Source organism: Daucus carota, chromosome 5 (genome assembly GCF_001625215.2).
Source record: "Daucus carota subsp. sativus chromosome 5, DH1 v3.0, whole genome shotgun sequence".
NCBI classification, from domain to species: Eukaryota; Viridiplantae; Streptophyta; class Magnoliopsida; order Apiales; family Apiaceae; genus Daucus; species Daucus carota.
In genome coordinates, this window is record NC_030385.2 from 42,030,785 (window position 1) to 42,049,290 (window position 18,506).

The 18,506-nt window shown below is 33.8% G+C and overlaps 1 protein-coding gene across 6 annotated transcripts; it reads left to right on the forward strand.

Moving 5' to 3' along the window:
- The first annotated feature begins 11,331 nt into the window (after positions 1–11,331).
- Positions 11,332–18,230, forward strand: LOC108220200 (uncharacterized). Of its 6 annotated transcripts, none has more exons than XM_017393896.2 (12): positions 11,332–11,450; positions 12,240–12,339; positions 12,949–13,076; positions 13,187–13,334; positions 13,435–13,544; positions 14,153–14,236; positions 14,366–14,414; positions 14,543–14,634; positions 15,351–15,489; positions 15,719–16,769; positions 17,114–17,224; positions 17,379–18,230. In XM_017393896.2, exons 1-12 carry the CDS (start codon positions 11,356–11,358, stop codon positions 17,993–17,995), a joined length of 2,724 nt encoding a protein of 907 aa, XP_017249385.2. In that variant the 5' UTR covers positions 11,332–11,355; the 3' UTR covers positions 17,996–18,230. The 6 variants fall into 6 exon arrangements, with proteins under 6 accessions (XP_017249385.2, XP_017249383.1, XP_017249384.1 ...); XM_017393894.2 differs by lacking the exon at positions 11,332–11,450 and adding an exon at positions 11,503–11,654; XM_017393895.2 differs by lacking the exon at positions 11,332–11,450 and adding an exon at positions 11,503–11,654 and having other exon boundaries at positions 17,117–17,224.
- Positions 18,231–18,506: the final 276 nt, after the last annotated feature.

The following is an 18,506-nucleotide window of genomic DNA, read 5'->3' on the forward strand; positions in this document are numbered from 1 at the left end:
AACTTTAATCCAAATAAAAGACTAATTACATAAACTACTAATAAGAAGCAGAATGGGTAGGAAGTGACTTCCTCATCACAAACTTAGCATAAACTTTAATCCAAATAAAAGACTTACATAAACTACTAATAAGAAGTAGAATGGCTAGGAAGTGACGTCCTCACAAACTTAGCATAAACTTCAATCCAAATAAAAGACTTGCATAAACTACTAATAAGAAGCAGAATGGCTAGGAAGTGACTTCCTTAGAAACTTCCTAGCCCAAACGTGCTTGCCGTTAATTATATATTTTGTTTTTGTCTTGGTGTTGAGTTCACATATCAGAGGCATGACGGAGGTGTTTCGAGCAACCATTAGAGCAAAAAGCGGTTGCACTCCTGACAGTACTTCTTGGAAAATAATTGCTCGGATGAAGTTGCCGAATCTCCTGTCAACCATATTTTTCAAACTTCTGTTACAACATATGTGATTTGATAATTGACGTATTTCGGTATAACAATATTATATGCAGTGCTTCAAGTGAGAACAGTTTACTTATAATATCACAAAAAATTGAGCAGAGGGTTGTAATTAATACAAATACCTAGTAAAGAAGTCCCGAAGCTCATGTTCAGTTACAGGGTAGCCCTTTGAGAAGGTCAGAAACACAGTCCTGTCATCACAGTGGACATTAGTGTCTTCCTCCGTAACATTAATGCCACTAAGAAGCACTGAGAGTAGATGTTCAGGAATCGGACTCCTTCCCGGATGTTTGGTCTGCCTACCAGCTCCACTTGTACTCCCCATTTCCTGACCCTGATAACTCCTCATTTTCCGTTCTGCTCTCGGACCCACAGCTATTTCAGACTGCAGTTTCGGACCATTTCTGAGTCGCCTCCCTCCATCCATTTCCTGGCCTTGTTGATGACCATGAACAATTGGGAATCCCTCTCCATTGGCACTTACGATCTGGAGTTCTTGTGGATGAGGAATCAATCCGACACGAATTTGATTTACAGATCCATAATTACTGACTTGTTGAGGAAAACCAACTCCATTATTAAATTCGAGCTCTGAATCAAATTCATCCTCGAAAGCCCTGTGATGCATCATCTCCTCCACAATTCTAGCCATCCCCTCAAAAATCTCCAACCTCCTTTGATACAATTCCACAAACCCTACTTCTCGATCACACAAACCCTCAATCAAAGAGATGACAGGGAGCATCTCCCAGTCAACAGTAGTCTTTTTCAGCCACTTCAGAAGAGCCGCCACCTGATTGGCAAGCATGAGAAGCATATTATCAGGCCAGTATAGATTACCCGCTTTATACACGGCATTAACACAAATCCTGCTCCTTTCTAGCCACAAGAGGAATGCAACAACATTCATGGCATCAAAATGGCTGCAGTGGAGCCCACAAATTAGGGTTTTTATGAGGTGGATGTCAATGCAGTGGAACAGTCTGTACTCTTCATCAGAGACAAGTGTGTTGAGAAATACGAGAGGAAAGAGAGCGTTTGGAAATGCCATTTTATTCTGGTTGCTGGTTATTGTTTTTCGGTGATGGAAGTGAAATGAAGAGGAGATCTGGAGCAAGATGAAGAACTATATTGGGTTCAAAAGTCAGATTAATTTCGTGTGTATTTTTGTCTTCATATCCAATTTTGGTTAGTAGCTAGGAAGGAGATAAAACTTGCCAGTAACATTTAATATAAAGATCCAAGAACAATCCAGCTATGTTACCAAAATCTTCACTGTCTTGCATTACTATCAAATTTGAATACCAAAAGAGCAAGAGTAATGTTACCTACCCTAGTTAAATTCTGCCCAAGAATTTTCTCCCCAATAACCTGGTGAGATGACTAATTTTAATTAGGTGATTTATGTCATGTAGTCCTATTATTATTAGAGTGAGCGGAAAGAAAAAGAATTTAAGAGCACTTTTTGTTATACCTAGCATTCTCGCAATATTATGTTTCAGAATTATGTCTTAATTTTTTTTGCCAATATATGACGGACATATGATGATTTCAATTTGGTGATGTATAGGATCTCATTATTATTATTATTAATGTGAGTGAAATTAATAAAACTTGGGTAAAAATTTTGAAAGCAATCTTGGGGTAGCCAACATTTTCTATACCACAATATATAAATATTTCACAAAATCAAATCAATTATTAATTTGTAGGTAGATAGTATATATATAATCACCCCTACCTCTTTATTTGTATTGCGAAATAGAAAAGTATATAATTTTATTATAGTATCCCTTGATAAAGTGCTTGTTTGGCAACCCCAGTTAAGCACTTCTTTTCCCAAGAAGTTTTTCTACTTTTCTTGATCCGTTTGTATGAAAACACACAAGCACTTATAAAAAGTTTATAATACTAACTTTTATTTCAAAAATTCTACTTATTTCCCAAACAATTTAATGATATTTTTTTAATCTTACCTAAACGATCCCAAAATCTAAAATTAGTAAAATACTTCTGGGCCCTTCGTTATCATTACCTATCAATTAATATGATGATGTTAGATGTTGGATGCATGCAAAAATATAACGCACATACACCAGGTACATGCGTTACAAAAAGTAACCGAAAAATTGAAAAACATCACTCATGTGACTAGATACGGGAAACAAATTTATTTATCTCTAGGATTAAATCACATAAGACTGTCTCATCTTTATCTTTCTACACCCACTTACATTTGTTCGAATAATAAAAATTAATATAATTCTTTTAGCTAATTGTCACAAGGATTAAATTATGTCACTTAATATATTAAATTAAACAACAAGATTAAACTAATTATATAAAATTAGAAGGAGAAACTCAAATCAAGACCCTCCTAAACGAGGGGTTAGTTGTTCGATTAGAGCCAATAGCATGACTCGATTAGATTAAATTCATTTATAAAAATATAATTCATTAACTAAGAATTATATATATAACCCAACTTTGTTATATTAAGCTGACTGCATATCAATAATATCACTTTATTTGTAGTGAGAAACCAAAAAATGAGTTTGGATTTAATCTAAGTGAATTCTAAAATTAGTAAAATACTTTTGGGTCTCATGCATTACGAATTACTCTGACTTGTGAGCTTTAAATGTTGGAATCGTGTAAAAATTATTACGAGCATTGAGCATATGACATATATATATATTAAAAAATAATCAATGCAAACTTTAAAACGTATCATTTATATAATTATTTAACAATTAATGTTATTTCCACCTAACAGTTGTCTTGATCACCAAAAAAGAAGATATATTTATTAAAATGAATGAAACACATCAAATAAATAAAAACTTTAATATATCACAACCCCTTTTAAATGTGCAGGGGGTGAACAATAGTTGGGCTGAATGATTAAAGCCAATAATATGACTCAAATTAATAAATTTGATCTAAAAGATACAACACAATAAATTTATTACTCTTATATATATGAATCTATAAAATTTACTTACATAGTTGAGCTAAATTCGGTTTTGATCAACACACATAACTATTTTAATCATCAAATTTGTTCATCATTATTTTTTAGAATCAAATATATTCAAACTGTGACATTTCTAGAACAATAAATACACATGAATTATTTTATTATAACATTTTTTACACATAATCTCTCTCTAAATTGATGCACAAATAATATTGCTTGTAATATTGGCTTACATGTATGATCGATCAAATAATAGGATTATATAATATCTAGAAAAGCAGTTAACAGTGACAAAAGAACTAATTACTGAAATAAGCTTAAGGAAGGTATTAAATTGGAACCTGTCATCACTTCATATAGGCAAACACAAAGTGGTAAGAACAAACAAAATGAGCTAGGAAGTACAAGTTAAAAGCGAAATTGTTTTAAGCCATTTGCTCTAATTAGCCTACCATTCTGCTCTAAATAGCCGTTGTAATGCTGCTTCTCAAATTAAGAAGCACCTCTGATATGCTCTCTTGAAAATTAGCTCACTTAAAAAGAAATTGATACCTGTCAGTTTAGGGACTAGTTTGAAATCCCTAACATTTTTCTTAGAATAAAAGGTAAAAATACACAGAAGTGAACATGATATCTTTACTCTTACTATAAGAAGAAATTATTTATAAGATATCTGTCCCTCTCATTTGCCCTTTCAACTATATTTTTCTCTTATCTTTTTGTGCAAAACCTCCGAAAATATTATACTGTTAAAAGTAGGATATATATCACCTGCTTTTTTTTACCCAATCCAGATTGAGGCACAAATTTTTATTGATCAATCTTAACAAAAAAAAAAATTATTATTACATACTCCATTAATTTACATTCACAAGACCAACATTAATTTATATTCACAAGACCGACATTATAACTTATGTTTTATAAAGCATAGATTTGTAACTAATCTTAGCATCATTATAAACTAATCACTAACATTCTTCAACTTTAACAATAATTAACAACATTTTCTGGTTATTAGTTATATTGTAGAATATAGTGTACTAAGATTTATCAAAGTAATTTTTCGCACTTGTTAATTATGCTGTAGAACATAATCTTGAGGTTTTCGAATATTTAAAAATATTGTAAAATAGAATAATTAAAATAGAAATCATTAGAATATATTTATCCAATATTAAAGAATAAGACTCGAAGAGTACTCCACCTTAAATTTGGACTTTATGTAATTTTTCTAATATATATGTGTATACATATATACCTATACAAGCAGTGATTCAAGTGAGAAGTGAGAACAGGTTGCTTGTGTGAACAATGAGAACAGTTATCCTGAACTTTTCTAAAAAGGCAGAACAATTGTTTTGCATTTTTTGTAATGTTGTATTGTTCAGGAGAACAATAGTATTCTCAGGCTGCTAAAACGTGTTCCTAATCGAGCGCGACCCTACACACACACACATATATATATATATTATATATATATATATATATATATATATATAATAATTGGAGTTCTAAACTTAACAAACACAAACGCATCCCAACTAGATCAAACAACTATGAAAATTCCAACATCCACAAATAAAGTCTTAAACCAAATAAAAATAAATGTTAACGCAACTTAAAATCTAGAATTAAGCGTACTCCCAGCTGTACGCTACAAGAAAATCCAACTTAATCCAAGAAAACAAGAACCAAAGAGATACTGGGAACCTCAAAAACACAGGACTTGGCATATGTGTATTTGAAGAATTGCTAGGTTTCGGCATTTGGCTGTTGGCTAGTACTCCCTGAGGAAGACACTCGAGAAGGTGGTGGCGCGTTATGCTTCCTTACATACTTCTTTGCCCATACATGCCTCCCGTTAATCACATACTTGGTCCTGACATTAACGTCACAAATCAAGGGAATGATGGAGGAATTCCAGGCAACTAGACGAGCATATAGCGGTTGCACCCCTTCAGCCACTTCTTCGAAATGAATTTCTTTGATGAAGTTGCCGAATCTCCTGTCATAGACACATTTGAAAAGTTTGTATGAAGTTAAGTTTGTAGGCTTCATATTTAGTAACTAAACATAAAAAATGACAACATATATCATCTAATCTAGTGATTAATTAAACATGCATTGTAAAATGAGGAGAGGGAAAATGAGATCTATACGTACCGAGTAAAAAAGGCCCAAATTTCAGGTTCTGTAAGAGGGTCACCTCTTGAGAATGTCAAGAACACAGTCCTGTCATCTTCAGGAACATCAGTCTCTTCGTCTTCGATGTTTAGGCCACGTAAAAGCATATGAAGTTCACTTTCCGGAATTGGTCTCCTCGTGTTCACCTGATCTGATCTCTGGATTTGACCATTGGTCCCCATGTATCGCATCCTCGGACCATATGGTATATTAGGGAGAATTCGATCATTGTTTGAAGATGCTTCATTCGCAAATCCACCACCAATGCCACCAATACCACCATCATTGACGACGTGTTCAATTTGTTGATCACCTTGAATAGCGTCACTTATTGTTCCAAAAGTAAGTAAATTATGATTTGTAGCATATTGTAAATGACCTGGAACAAATGTTCGAATGGTTTGTGGGAGATGAACAGGAGATCCAGCAGCAAATTGTGCTCCAACACCATAATGATTCACATTCATGATCCGTCGAGGATCATGAATATATCTTCTACTAACATCAGATTCAGCTCTGCCAAGATCAATGTTCTGGAGTTGTTGAACAGCTGATGCGACTGCAAAATCACTCTCCAATTCTTGAGGACCATCAATACTTCCAAACTGAATTCTAATCTGATTCCCGTGACTCCATTCACGAGGATCGTAGACCAATCCACCAGCAATGTTTTGAAAACCAACTCCTCTACCAATTCCCAATCCAACACGACCAACATTGTTGTCGAGAAGGACTTCTTGTGGACCAGGAACTCCAATATTATTTCTGTCAACAACATTCTGAAAACCATAGACAGCTCCATCACCAACATTTCTGACACCAACTCTAGCGCCAATTCCCAATCCGACACCGTCTTGAACATTTCTATTGTCAGGTTCTCGAGGAAACATCTCCCCAAAGGCCCTTTCGGTCATTTCACTTTTAATCAGATTCTTTCCTTCCAAAATTTCAAACCGCCTTTGATACAGATATACGAAAGTGACAACATCATGACACAATTCCTGAATCAGAAAAATGTCGCCACGCCTTTCCCAGACAAGTTCTGTGTTTCCCAGCCACTTCAAGAGAGCAACAACTTGCTCCACGAGGATGCCAACGAGATGATTAGGCCACTCTTTCAGAACCCTGTAAACAGCATTGACACTCAGTTTTTCTCTTTCGAGCCACAGAAGGAAGGCAACAACATCAATGGCATCATTAAAAGTGCCGTTAAAGCTATGGATCAGTTTTTTCACCAGCATTATATCAATGGTGTGGAACAATTTGTATTCCTCGTTGGTGATCTCAGTGTGATCAAGAGAAATGAGAGGGAAGAGAGTGTTTGGAAAAGCCATTATTTGTGTGTGTGGATTGTTGATATTCTATTGGAATGCAAGTAATCAAATGCAGAAAAAAGAGCAAGATGTGGAGATGTGAAGGTGTGGAAGGCCTTATATGGTTTATATAGCATTCTTCATAATTTATGAAAATCTTTAAGATTTTTTACATTTAATAAAAATCTAGTATCTTTTAATGGGAAAATATGATATCTTCATTGAATTGAATATATTAAAATCTCATTGGGATCCTAATTTATTTATTTTGAGATTTTATTGATTAAGTAAAAGATTTTGTTAGAAGATTGTTGTTATGTTTTTTGTGATGCAAGTGATCAAATGCAAATGATCAAGTGTACGAGGAAAGAGAGAAAGAAAGATGTGCAGGTGTTATGGGGTGAAGTGTATTATTAAAAAAAATTAAAAAATATGAATTTATTGATTATTTATATATATTTTTAAGAAATGGATAAGTAAAAGTTTTTTCTTCTGTCATTTTAACTCATATTAGCTTGCAAATCTACTATGACAAAAAAAAACTTGTAAATCACATGTTTATCCTTATTAGCATATTGTGATAGAATTGAAGCTTTTTAGATACTGATGTAATCTCATCTGTAAATAAAATTTAGAATATTAAATTTAGAGTTTATTTATCATTTTTCTTATATTATGTATTTTTTAGATTTGATCAAAGGATGTAATCCAAAGATTTTATTTTATCAAAGAATACAGTCCAAAGATTTTATTTGTAAGATTTTATCAAAGGATATAATCTGGAGTTTAAATTCGACCGGTTAAATTCGACCCGCTTTGTTTTCGATCTAAATCGGTCGAATATAATATTTTTGGCCGTTTTTTTTCGACTGCTTGTAATTTCGACCGTATAAAGTCGAAATAAGCCACCAATTCATATTAGAATAACTTGATCAAGCAAAATATTTTTTATTAATATAATAATTATAAGAAATTAAGCTATTTATGCGTCATTTCTATTGACAATATATTAGTAGACATTTATGCAATCTATTTATCTAATTATAACTTATATATTTAGAAAAAATAATCATGAGTTAGTTTATGAAGGATATATAAATTTTAAATATAATATAAGACAATACATTATATGTTTAATCACTTTTCATTTTAGTTTTTCAAGTTTATGAACTTTATGAAGTATATCTGAAGTATATATGAAGTTTCTCAAGTTTTAAGTCCTTGGAAAATGTTTAGTATTAGATAAAATGTCAAGAAACGTAATATTTATTTCATTATAATTTATAATAATTCTTTTCTATAATGTATATATATCAATAATTTTTTCATATTTGAATATTTTTGAATTTTTGTTTATTAATTTATTAGCTCACTTTTTTATTTTCAATATAATTTTTGTTTATTATTTGAATAGCATGATAGGACAGAGAGTTTGATTTTTGTTAAACCTTAAGCCAATTAGTTAATTAGTGTGTTGCCTATATTAAGCTATTTCATGTATATAATTTAGTACTCTACTTTTTGCATCACATATATTTTTTTAAAATATACAATCAACAGCCTCTTTCTAGAGTTGAATGTGACAACTCTTTATTTTCTGTTCTGCTCTTGGACCAATTGCTACATCAGGCAGTATAAGACGATTTCTTAGACGTCTCCCTCCATTCATGTCTTTGCCTTCTCCATGACCATAAACACCTCCGAATCATCTCCATTATCATCCATGATCCAGAGAGTTCTCGAGGATGAGGAATCAATCTGACACCGAATTGATTTACACCTCCATAATGATTAAAGTGCCAGAGATGCTGAGGAACGTGAAAAGGTCCAGCAACAAATCCAACTCCATTTTCATATTCGAGCTCTGGACCAAACTCATTCTCGAAAGCTCCCTTTGACGCATCTCCCCCACGATCTCAGTCATCTCCTCAAAAATTTCGAATCTCTCCTTTGATGCAATCCCACAAAATTGACTTCTCGATCACACAACTCCTCAATCAAAGAGATGCCACCACAAACAAGAGTAGGGTTTTTCGGCCACTCTAAAAGAACCACAACCTGATCCGCAAGCATGTCAACCAAATCATTATGCCAGTAAAAAAAAAACAATTTGTCCACTGCATTAACACGCTGCAGCCTGCTCCTTTCTAGCAGCAAGAGGAATGCAACAGCTTTCATAGCATCAAAAAAGTTGTGGCCGAGCCTGCAATTAGGGTTTTTACTAGGTTGGTGTCAATGGAGGGAACAGTCTGTACTCTTCATCAAAGACAACTGTGCAAGAAATATGAGAGGAAAGAGAGTGTTTGGAAATTCCATGCGTATTCTTTTCTTTTTTCTATTGTGTTGGTTATATATTAGTGTTTTTGCTTGGGGGAGTAAAATGCAGAGAGGAACTATAGACTTTGAGATGTAAAAGTACTATGGAGTTAGCGCACCAATTTAGTAACTATATAACTTATAGTCAAAAATCATATTACTTTGTATATAGATGTCTTCTTTCTAAGACTTTATTAGTGAGGAGATATAATACTTTCAAGTAACATTTAAAATAGAAATTATAATTAAATTGTAACATATAATTTTCAATGAGATATTATCATCTAAAATTGCACAAATATAAGTGTGGAAATTCCTAACAATTTTAGAAATATCACATGCTCATGTCAAAGTTTGCTCTATTAGATTTGTGAGTATTTGAAGACAAGAGTATATACTTGATTTTTATATAAAATTTTATTGATAAAAAAAATATTTAATATTTTTAAATTTTAATATATAAATGAATGATAAAAATTATAGATATGTGTTATACAGCTAAAAATTATAAACGTGTATTGAATATAGTTTATGAAAAAAAGAAATATATAAATATATTTGATAATATAATAATCTTTAATGCATACATAGACTCGATTATCATTTGATACAAATCTAATTTAATGACTATTTTTATTTAATATATAAATAATATAACAAATAAGTAATTTTAAGATTTTTGAATAATCTTACAGATGTATTTAATTTAAGAATTAAGATGATTTGATAAATAATCAAATAAATAGTTTTTGATAGTTTTTTTTTACTTAGAGACCTCTTGAATACATTTAAATTCAAACAAGAATTTAACAGCATCACTTTTGAAAATTAATAAAGAGATTTTCCGGTGGATACCTACACTAACAACCATTTATTTTTTAGTTGGTTTCAAAATTTTGATTGATGGAGATTTTTATGTGTGATTGATGGAGATTTTTATGCATGCAGAGACATCATGGAACATTTTAGTTAAATGAGAGATTTTGTGGGTGTTTGGGTGGGTGGAGTTTTTAAACTCCTGGAGTTATAAGTTAGAAGCACTTATTCATACAGTTTGTCAAAATATCGAGAATCACTTATGAAAAGTTAAGAATCCTAATTTTTGTTTCATGATTTCTATTTTTTTCTCAAACACTTTAATCACTTATAAGTCTTAACTATCTTCTGACTTCTACTTCACTTTAGCACTTATTTTAAACTCGTCCAAATGGCTGCTTTAATTGATCAAGATTTTGATGCTGGCCTGAACCACCAATATTTAGTGCTCTAGGCATACGCTAAGCAAACTTCTGATTTAATAAAAAACGGTTTTTCTGGCACAATAAGCATTAACTTCTATGAGTTTAATGCATTTTTATTAATCATCTAATCATAAATAAGGATGGCCCTCTTGCATTTACATCAAGTCCACTAATTAAAATCCACCAAACTCATCAAATTTAGTGAATTATGGGGCTGTTTGGGAACCAGAAGTTGTTTCTGCTTCTGGCTTCTGCTTTTTTTTACCCGTTAGTGTAAAGAAGTAGAAGCACTTTTAAAAAGGTGAGAATGCTAGCTTCTCTCTCACAGCTTCTGCTTTTTTTCCAAACACTTTATTAACTTATTTACTTCTCACTTCTATTCCACTTTTTTACTTTAAGCATGGAATCACTTTTTTTAAGTTTGGTCAAACAGCCCCGATGTATACATGGCCACACAATAGAAAGATCCGTTAAAAAAATTTATCACCTAATTAAAAAGGTTGTTGACAGGTTACCTCCACCAGAAATCCTACTGTATTTAATAAACGGTTTTTCTATGGTGTGCCCATGGGCACACAATAAGCACAAAATTTGATAGCTTTTCCTTGTTTTGATTGGCTTACACCCCTTTAATAATGATGGCCCCCCTGCATTCACACCAACCTCACCAATCAAAACACACCAAATTTATGAGTTTCCGTGCTTAGCATGTGCCCATGAGCACACACTAGACAAACCCTTTAATAAATCCTGAGTAAATACTTGTACCACCTAACTTGGAAATCCAGGAAAATCCACATTAAATACAAAAGCATCTGTGTGCACACGTGTACAAAGGAAACACAGCATCGCATAGCATGGAAGTTTACGCCCGGGGTCCCCAAATACATACACACTCAGAAAAGTGCAAGTCGATGAGTATGAGTTGTGAAGCCAGGTCAGTTAAACTCAGGTAACGTACCCCCACTGGCCCCACCTATACATACACATATACATACAATCCAAATCCAACCACAAAACGCGTCTCAATCTTGTGGTATTCATTACTAGTGTTTATGCCAGCCGTACTCTCTCTCATTTCTCTCTGCACTCTCATTCTCTCTGCACTCTCTCTCTCGTTTCTCTCTGCAGTCTCTCTCTCTCGTTTCTCTCTGCGGTATATTTACATACATATATTTTATTTTTTTATTTGCCTAGCTTTGCAATCTCACATCACTGTAAGCCATTTTAAGCTTTAAGTAATTTTGATTTTATGTTTCTGCGTTCATTGCTTGATTATTCTCAGTTTCGGACCCTAACTTTGTGTTTGAAATGACGCATTGTGTGTGTTTATGTGATTTTTGTTTGAACGGTTGGATTTTTTATGTGGTTTTTATGTGCAATGATGAATTTTGTTGGTGTTGTGTGATTGATTTTGTATATGTGATTGTTGTGTGGTTAATTAGGGCTTGTGAATTTAATTGTGTGTGTGTGTGGATTTTTTTAATTTTTTTTGTGTTTTGATGTGAGTTTGTGTCTTTAAGGGTGTTTTTTTTTGTTTAAGTTAAGTTTTTTAATGTAATAAGTCTATGTTTGTGTGTGTGTAATTGCTTGGTGTTTGATGTGAGTTTGTGTTTTTCATTTTGTTGAAGTTACTGCGGAATTGTTTGGCTTTTTTTTTATGTGAATGTTTTGTCGTTTCGTTAAAGTGGAGTTTGTGAATTTAAAGATAATTGATTTGTTTCATGTATTGGTGTACTAGGGAAATGACGACTATTGAACAAGGAAAGAGGTGTCCTCTTTGTGCTGAGGAGATGGACTTCACGGATCAGCAGCTAAAGCCGTGCGAATGTGGTTATCAGGTTGTTATTATCTCGATATTGTGTTCTTCATTTGATGTGTTAGTGTAAAGATTGCTTAGTATCACGGAAGCTTGACTATATAAGTCTTTGCCTTTTTGTTGTATCTGTTATTGTATGCTGCTCTTGAAACATTATTATATATTTTATAGCTCGTTTGTGCTATATTATGGCATCTGCTCAGCTGAAGGTAGGCTTTGTTTTTTAAGTTGGTTACTTTAAGGAAACCTATTTGTTTTTTGTCTAACATATGTCAGTTTAGATAATCAATTTCTTCAATATAATTTGTCACTTTAGAGTTTGCTTTTCCAACACCAAGCTTGGTAGTCTTCAATATATATGTTTTATATCAGAGTTGATGTTTGTGGAGTATCTTGCTATCACTGATAGAAGAATCTAAATCAACAGATTATATAATTAATTTGTAGGTACTTCCAATCGACGAATTTATGGAACATTATATGGATATGGATCTAGAATCTAAATTTTTGAATCTATAGTTTTTAACTGGAATAATATGCCTAATAAGGTCTCATCTGTGATTGTAATATATGAGTCGTTTATTCCTTGTGTGTTTATTGTTCATTGTAATGTATGAGTTGTTTATTCCAGGTGTGTGTTTGGTGTTGGAACCAAATAATGAACATGGCTGAGAAAGATGGGACAGAGGGGCGATGTCCTGCTTGCCGGACACCTTATGACAAGGACAAAATTGCTGGGATGGAAGCAAACTTTGAAAGGTTTATTTCTTGTATATGTTTATATGATCTTTTTCCTTAGATGTTTACACGTAATGGGATTACAAAAGAAATTGAATCTGGGGCTTTTAATACTCACTTATTTTGTGTAGAGTTGAGGCCAATACAAATCGAAAACATAAATCACTAAAGGGAAAGTCAAAAACAAATGAAGGGAAGAAGGACCTATCTACTGCCAGGGTGATTCAGCGTAAAATGGCATATGTGATTGGACTCCCCCTTAGTCTCGCTGATGTAGATGTGAGGAATTCTTTCAATTTCTGTACTTCTCGTTCTCTGGAGATATTTAGCATTTATTTTTGTGATCTCTCCTCACTGTTTAATATATATTTATGTGCAGTGCTTAATGCGCAAGGAATTCTTTGGTCAATATGGTAAGATTTGTAAGATTTCCCTATCTCGGAGGGCAAGCGGAGCAATCCACCAATATGTTAATGACAGTTGTAGCGTGTAAGTAGGCACTTCCATAATTATGCAGCTCTGCAATAAATGTGTCGTTAGTGTATTATGATGCCTGAAAGTGTCAAGTTATTATGCTGTTGATGAAGTGTAACAAGTAATTTTGACTTGAATGTGCAATTTACAAGAACCCTTCATTGTGAATACATGGTCCACCCTGCTAGATCTGTGATCATGTCACTTGTTATCTCTTAATGTCATTCAACATTTAGCAAGCTAAACGTTCTAATTTCGGTGCCAGTGAAATCTTTGGGTTTATGCAAATGACGTTGATTTCATCTTTCTTATGCTAAGATACGTGTCAGCCTATTTTATATGCATCACTGTATATTATCATTGAATCATTGATGACGGGCCAACAGATGTATGTACATCTTGATAAATTACCGCAGCATCAACTTAGCCTTTTGTGCGCATCCCTAGGCTAATTGTTCTGACTTTAAATGACTTTTGAGTTTTGACCCCTTCTTATACAGGACAAATAACTATTTTAAATAAAAGCTGTTTGCTGCATACAACTGAGTAGCTAAGTGCTTTTATTTGTATATGTTTGATATATCTGTTCTTCCTTGTGTAACCTTTTAATCTCTTTTCTCCAGATATATTACTTTCTCAAAGGAGGAGGAAGCTGTGCGGTGCATTCAATCTGTACATGGATTTGTGCTGGATGGCAGATTTTTAAGGTCCGTGGCACTTTTTGTCAGTCATCTGCTGATCTGCATAAGCTTTTTACTTATTTATCGTTGTTAATTTTTGGCAATAACAACACATTTTTCATTGTGTTCCCTAACATATACATGTTTTTTGTACAGAGCTTCTTTTGGAACTGCAAAGTACTGCCATGCATGGTTGAGAAATATGGTAAACATAAAAATCGCAGAAAGTTGCAATTATTCCTCCACCTTTTAATATTGCTTTTGTTACATAGATGAAATTTGTTTATGAATTAGATTTAAAAAGACTTGCTGACTAGTTTCATGTTTGTCCAGCCTTGCAACAATTCAGCATGCTTATACTTGCATACTCTTGGTGCTGAAGAAGATACTTTTGGTAGGGATGAAGTAGCTGCTGTTCATACAAGGTATCACAAGTTTGTGTTTCACCAGCAATTAGAACTCTTTTCTTTTTAAAGAATTTAGACACCGCACAAACAAAAGTACTTTATCTTTTATTGTTTCAACTAACAGTCAATAAAAATATCGTACTTTTGAATTTAGTACTCGTTTGCTTAATGCTTGATTATAAATCTGTGTAAATTGATATCTTACTAATGCTGGCTTGTTATGCATTTAAACTTTATATAGTCAGATATAATTGTTTATCTTATATTTTTCCAAAATTACAGCTCCTAGCTCGAAAGCAGCATTAATGCTACTTACATAAGCATATTTAGAGTTCCTGATAGGACTGCATTTGTATATTTATGTGAATCAGAGTTTATAACATGTTATGAGAAACATAGGAAATCTTGCTACGCTGATCTCTTAATTCATATTGCGTTTAGATAAATTATTTATCAGTGCTGTTAAGAATTATGATTAGCATTATTCCCTTTTTAAATATAGTAGGTTATGTCCTCGTGGCTCTTATACTATAATTTGGAAAATCGTGAAGAGCTCAGGCTTGTATAACCACGTAATCCAAACAAATTCTTGTATTCTGTGCTTCTCTTTTTGCTTGTAGGTTCCCTTTTCTGTTCCACTGAATTCCTGACTTCTCTTGCTAAACCTAATTGGAGACTGCACTTTATATATGTACATTTATTTTATTTTAATTTTTTTGAATTTGATACTGCAGGAGTAGGGTCCAACAAATTGTTGGTGTAACGCATAATTTGCATAGGCGTTCCGGAAGTGTTTTACCTCCTCCAGAAGATGAACCTTTTACTTACAGTAGTGCTTCTGCTGAGGAGCCAACTGTGGAAAGTGATGAAAAGGTTTGTACTTTATATATTCCTTGCGAAATATATCTCTTCTGTTAAATTTAAAATGATTAATTCTCTTAATATAACATATGTGCTATGACCTATGTGTGACGTAAAAAAACCTTCTTTGATGTATTTAAATCTTTAAGAACATAGCAAGTTCTCAATTTTGATCGTTAGGCTTGTTTCTTCTTGTACTCTCGTATCAGATAGACTTTTCTTACTATGTTTTCTTTTTTAGGAAATATCTGGGGATGTGGAAATTTGCAGTGGACACTTGACTGATTCACATTTATCTAAAGATAAAGATGAACACAATGGAGCACCTAACAAAGGTACAGCTTTCGTGGAAGTTGTTGGAAGGCCATCCAGTTCCAGTATAGAAAAGGAGGGAAATGTGGCTGAAGATAGAGTGGTTGCAAACTTAAGCTTAGAGTTGTCTTCCGTAGAAATTCACGAAGACAGTCATGTTGAGGCTGCATATTCAGATCCAATGATACATGCCGCTGGACTCACAAGTAAAAAAGATATGAAGGAGCCATATGGTGAACCTTCAATTAGTTGCGGCTTAGGAGGTAAAGGAACTTTAAATCGTGCATGTATAAGAGAGAACTCTGGACCGCAGTCAAAAGGTGACAAAATGAAAGAAGTTGTAAGTTTTGGTCAGGAAATTCCATTATATCCTCCATCTTATCCTTTAAAGGCTTCAGAATTTTCTAGTAACCATATTGGGCAACATGGACAATCTTCTAATGCAAGTGACTATAGTGCCAACCTCAACACTGTGCATGGTAACAAGGATGCAAATTTGGTGTTTACATGCACAAACTCATTGACTGATGGATACAATGAGAATATATTTCAAAGTTCTGCTAAATCAGATAGGATATATAGAAGCTCTAAATCATTTTCCAATGAAGAAATAGTGGAGCATTTGAGAAGAATAGATGACGTCGAAAGAATTGTTGGTCAGAATTCTACAATAGATGATGCAGAGAGGAATATACTTTCAAATATCATGTCAATGAGTGTAATTGCTGATGATCTGGCGACCTTGCATCCTAGTATCGTTGGATCGTTTAATCACCCTGACAGGCGGCAAGGCTCTTCATTGAACCTTTATAACAATGACCAATCAATGTTCTCATTTGGAAACCAAGAGGACTTTGCCAATCAAATCCCTGGTCTGGGATCATCTTTCACTGATGGTGGTCAGGACTCGATAAAATTTCCATTGCCTCGGGGTTTAGAGGAAAGCAAGGACCGCTACTTATGTAAGCCTCAGTATCTTTGTAAGTATTTTTTGTTTTCGTATAACTTAAACTAATTAGATAATCAAAATACGTCTGCCTTTTGTTTTTAGATACTTCTAAACAGTGCAAGATATCTATCTTATTATAAATTAATGGCATTTAATGTAGTGCAGTATGGAGTTGAGACCTATGTTGTATAGAATATGTTCTTAAGTTTTTTGCATGTACCAATCTTAAAGGAGATCAAGTTGGATGTTATTGTGAAACTAATTGTTGCTAACTTGTGGTCTAGGGTTCTATCGTATAGATAATTTCTGCTCACGTTGACCAATCATTGTTTCTTTGACCAAACTATTACACTAATAATTCAAATATCAAATCAGCAGCATCCAGTGTCGAAGTACCAACTCCCCAAGGATTCCCCATGCCAGCGCAAGACGTACCAGGGTTTCGTGCATGTGAGAGAAGGGATCAGGTTTTCCATGCCAACTCTGGTATGCCATCATTATCCTCCCCTCTATCTCACCATGATGGCATTCATGATTGATTGGGCTCTTCTTTCTATTTGTTGTATACTGTACATGAATTTCAGTGGCAAAGCTTTAATCCATTTTTCCTATAATAAAGTGTTGGTATTACTTCTTTCAGGGAGTCTCATGTCCAGGACGAATTCTTTCTCAAATAATCATCACCAAACACCAATAGGACGCAGCAACAACACCAGTGATGTTGGTATAATTGATCAGGCCATGATGTCTGTTGGTAGAGGTAATCCACCATATGGTGGATCAAGCAACTCAGGTTTTGATACAAGGCCAAATCATGCTTCACCATCAAGTGGTGTTGATGACGAGGCAAGAGTTTGGCTTCTGAATCTTTTGATGCAACAATCTACTCCTGCAAATCAGGATCTGGAACATCCACATACTTACATGCAACAGGCTCCAGCTGCATATCAAGCACCAAGATATGTTGGTCAAATTGGAGATCGCTGTTCTTGGAATGACATGTTCCAACAAACTGGTCAGATTCAGCAGTCAACTAATACATCATCCTACACCCCATCACAGCAAGAACCCGACCATGGCATGTACTCGAATAGCTATCAGCCAGCTGTGGATGGGATGCGATTAAGAAATGAACCGGGTATGGCAGAAGTAATGAGCAATGAGAGATCAGGTTTTAACAGGTACTGTTCAGGTTATGGAGATCATATTTTCCAGCCCAGTTCAGGAGATCGTTATCCCAGAGTATTTGGGATGTAAGTCTCTTCTCACTTGTCACTGGGAAGGATCCTTCCGGATGATGGTACTATGCGCAATGTGGTTGGAGCGAAAGTAAAATATTATGGTTGTTGCCCTTGAAACTTTTTTTTTTTTTGGATTTTGAACTTAGTATTACATATCAGAAAATTTCTCATAGGTCCTTTGCTTAATATTGTTGTACAATTTTGGAAGGTTTTTTTTTTATAATTATAATTATGTTTTAGGTTGTAGAGTATATTCTGCCTTGACATGTTTCTTTTTTATGCTTGTTGACTTGTTATCTGTTACTGTTAATACCTAATAGGAATACAGAATGAAATGTACTTGTGCCCCCCACCAAGAATCTCTACCTTAGATATCAATAGGACGCTGGATGTGGGAAATGGCTAAACACTATGTTACCCGGACTTGCAAGAGTCAAATTCTTAGTTTTAGGATAACTAGGATGTTTGGATATGAATCTGAATTTTAGGATAGCTTGACCCTTTTGCATATATTTCCCGTGATGTAA

Bases quoted from the DNA above. Each gene is read 5' to 3' on its own strand.
- LOC108220200 (XM_017393894.2), top strand. From the start codon at position 11,554: ATGCCAGCCGTACTCTCTCTCATTTCTCTCTGCACTCTCATTCTCTCT. The intron at 14,415-14,542 runs GTAAACATAAAA...ATGTTTGTCCAG, and splicing joins ATGCATGGTTGAGAAATATG to CCTTGCAACAATTCAGCATG. The intron at 17,225-17,378 runs GTATGCCATCAT...TACTTCTTTCAG, and splicing joins GGTTTTCCATGCCAACTCTG to GGAGTCTCATGTCCAGGACG.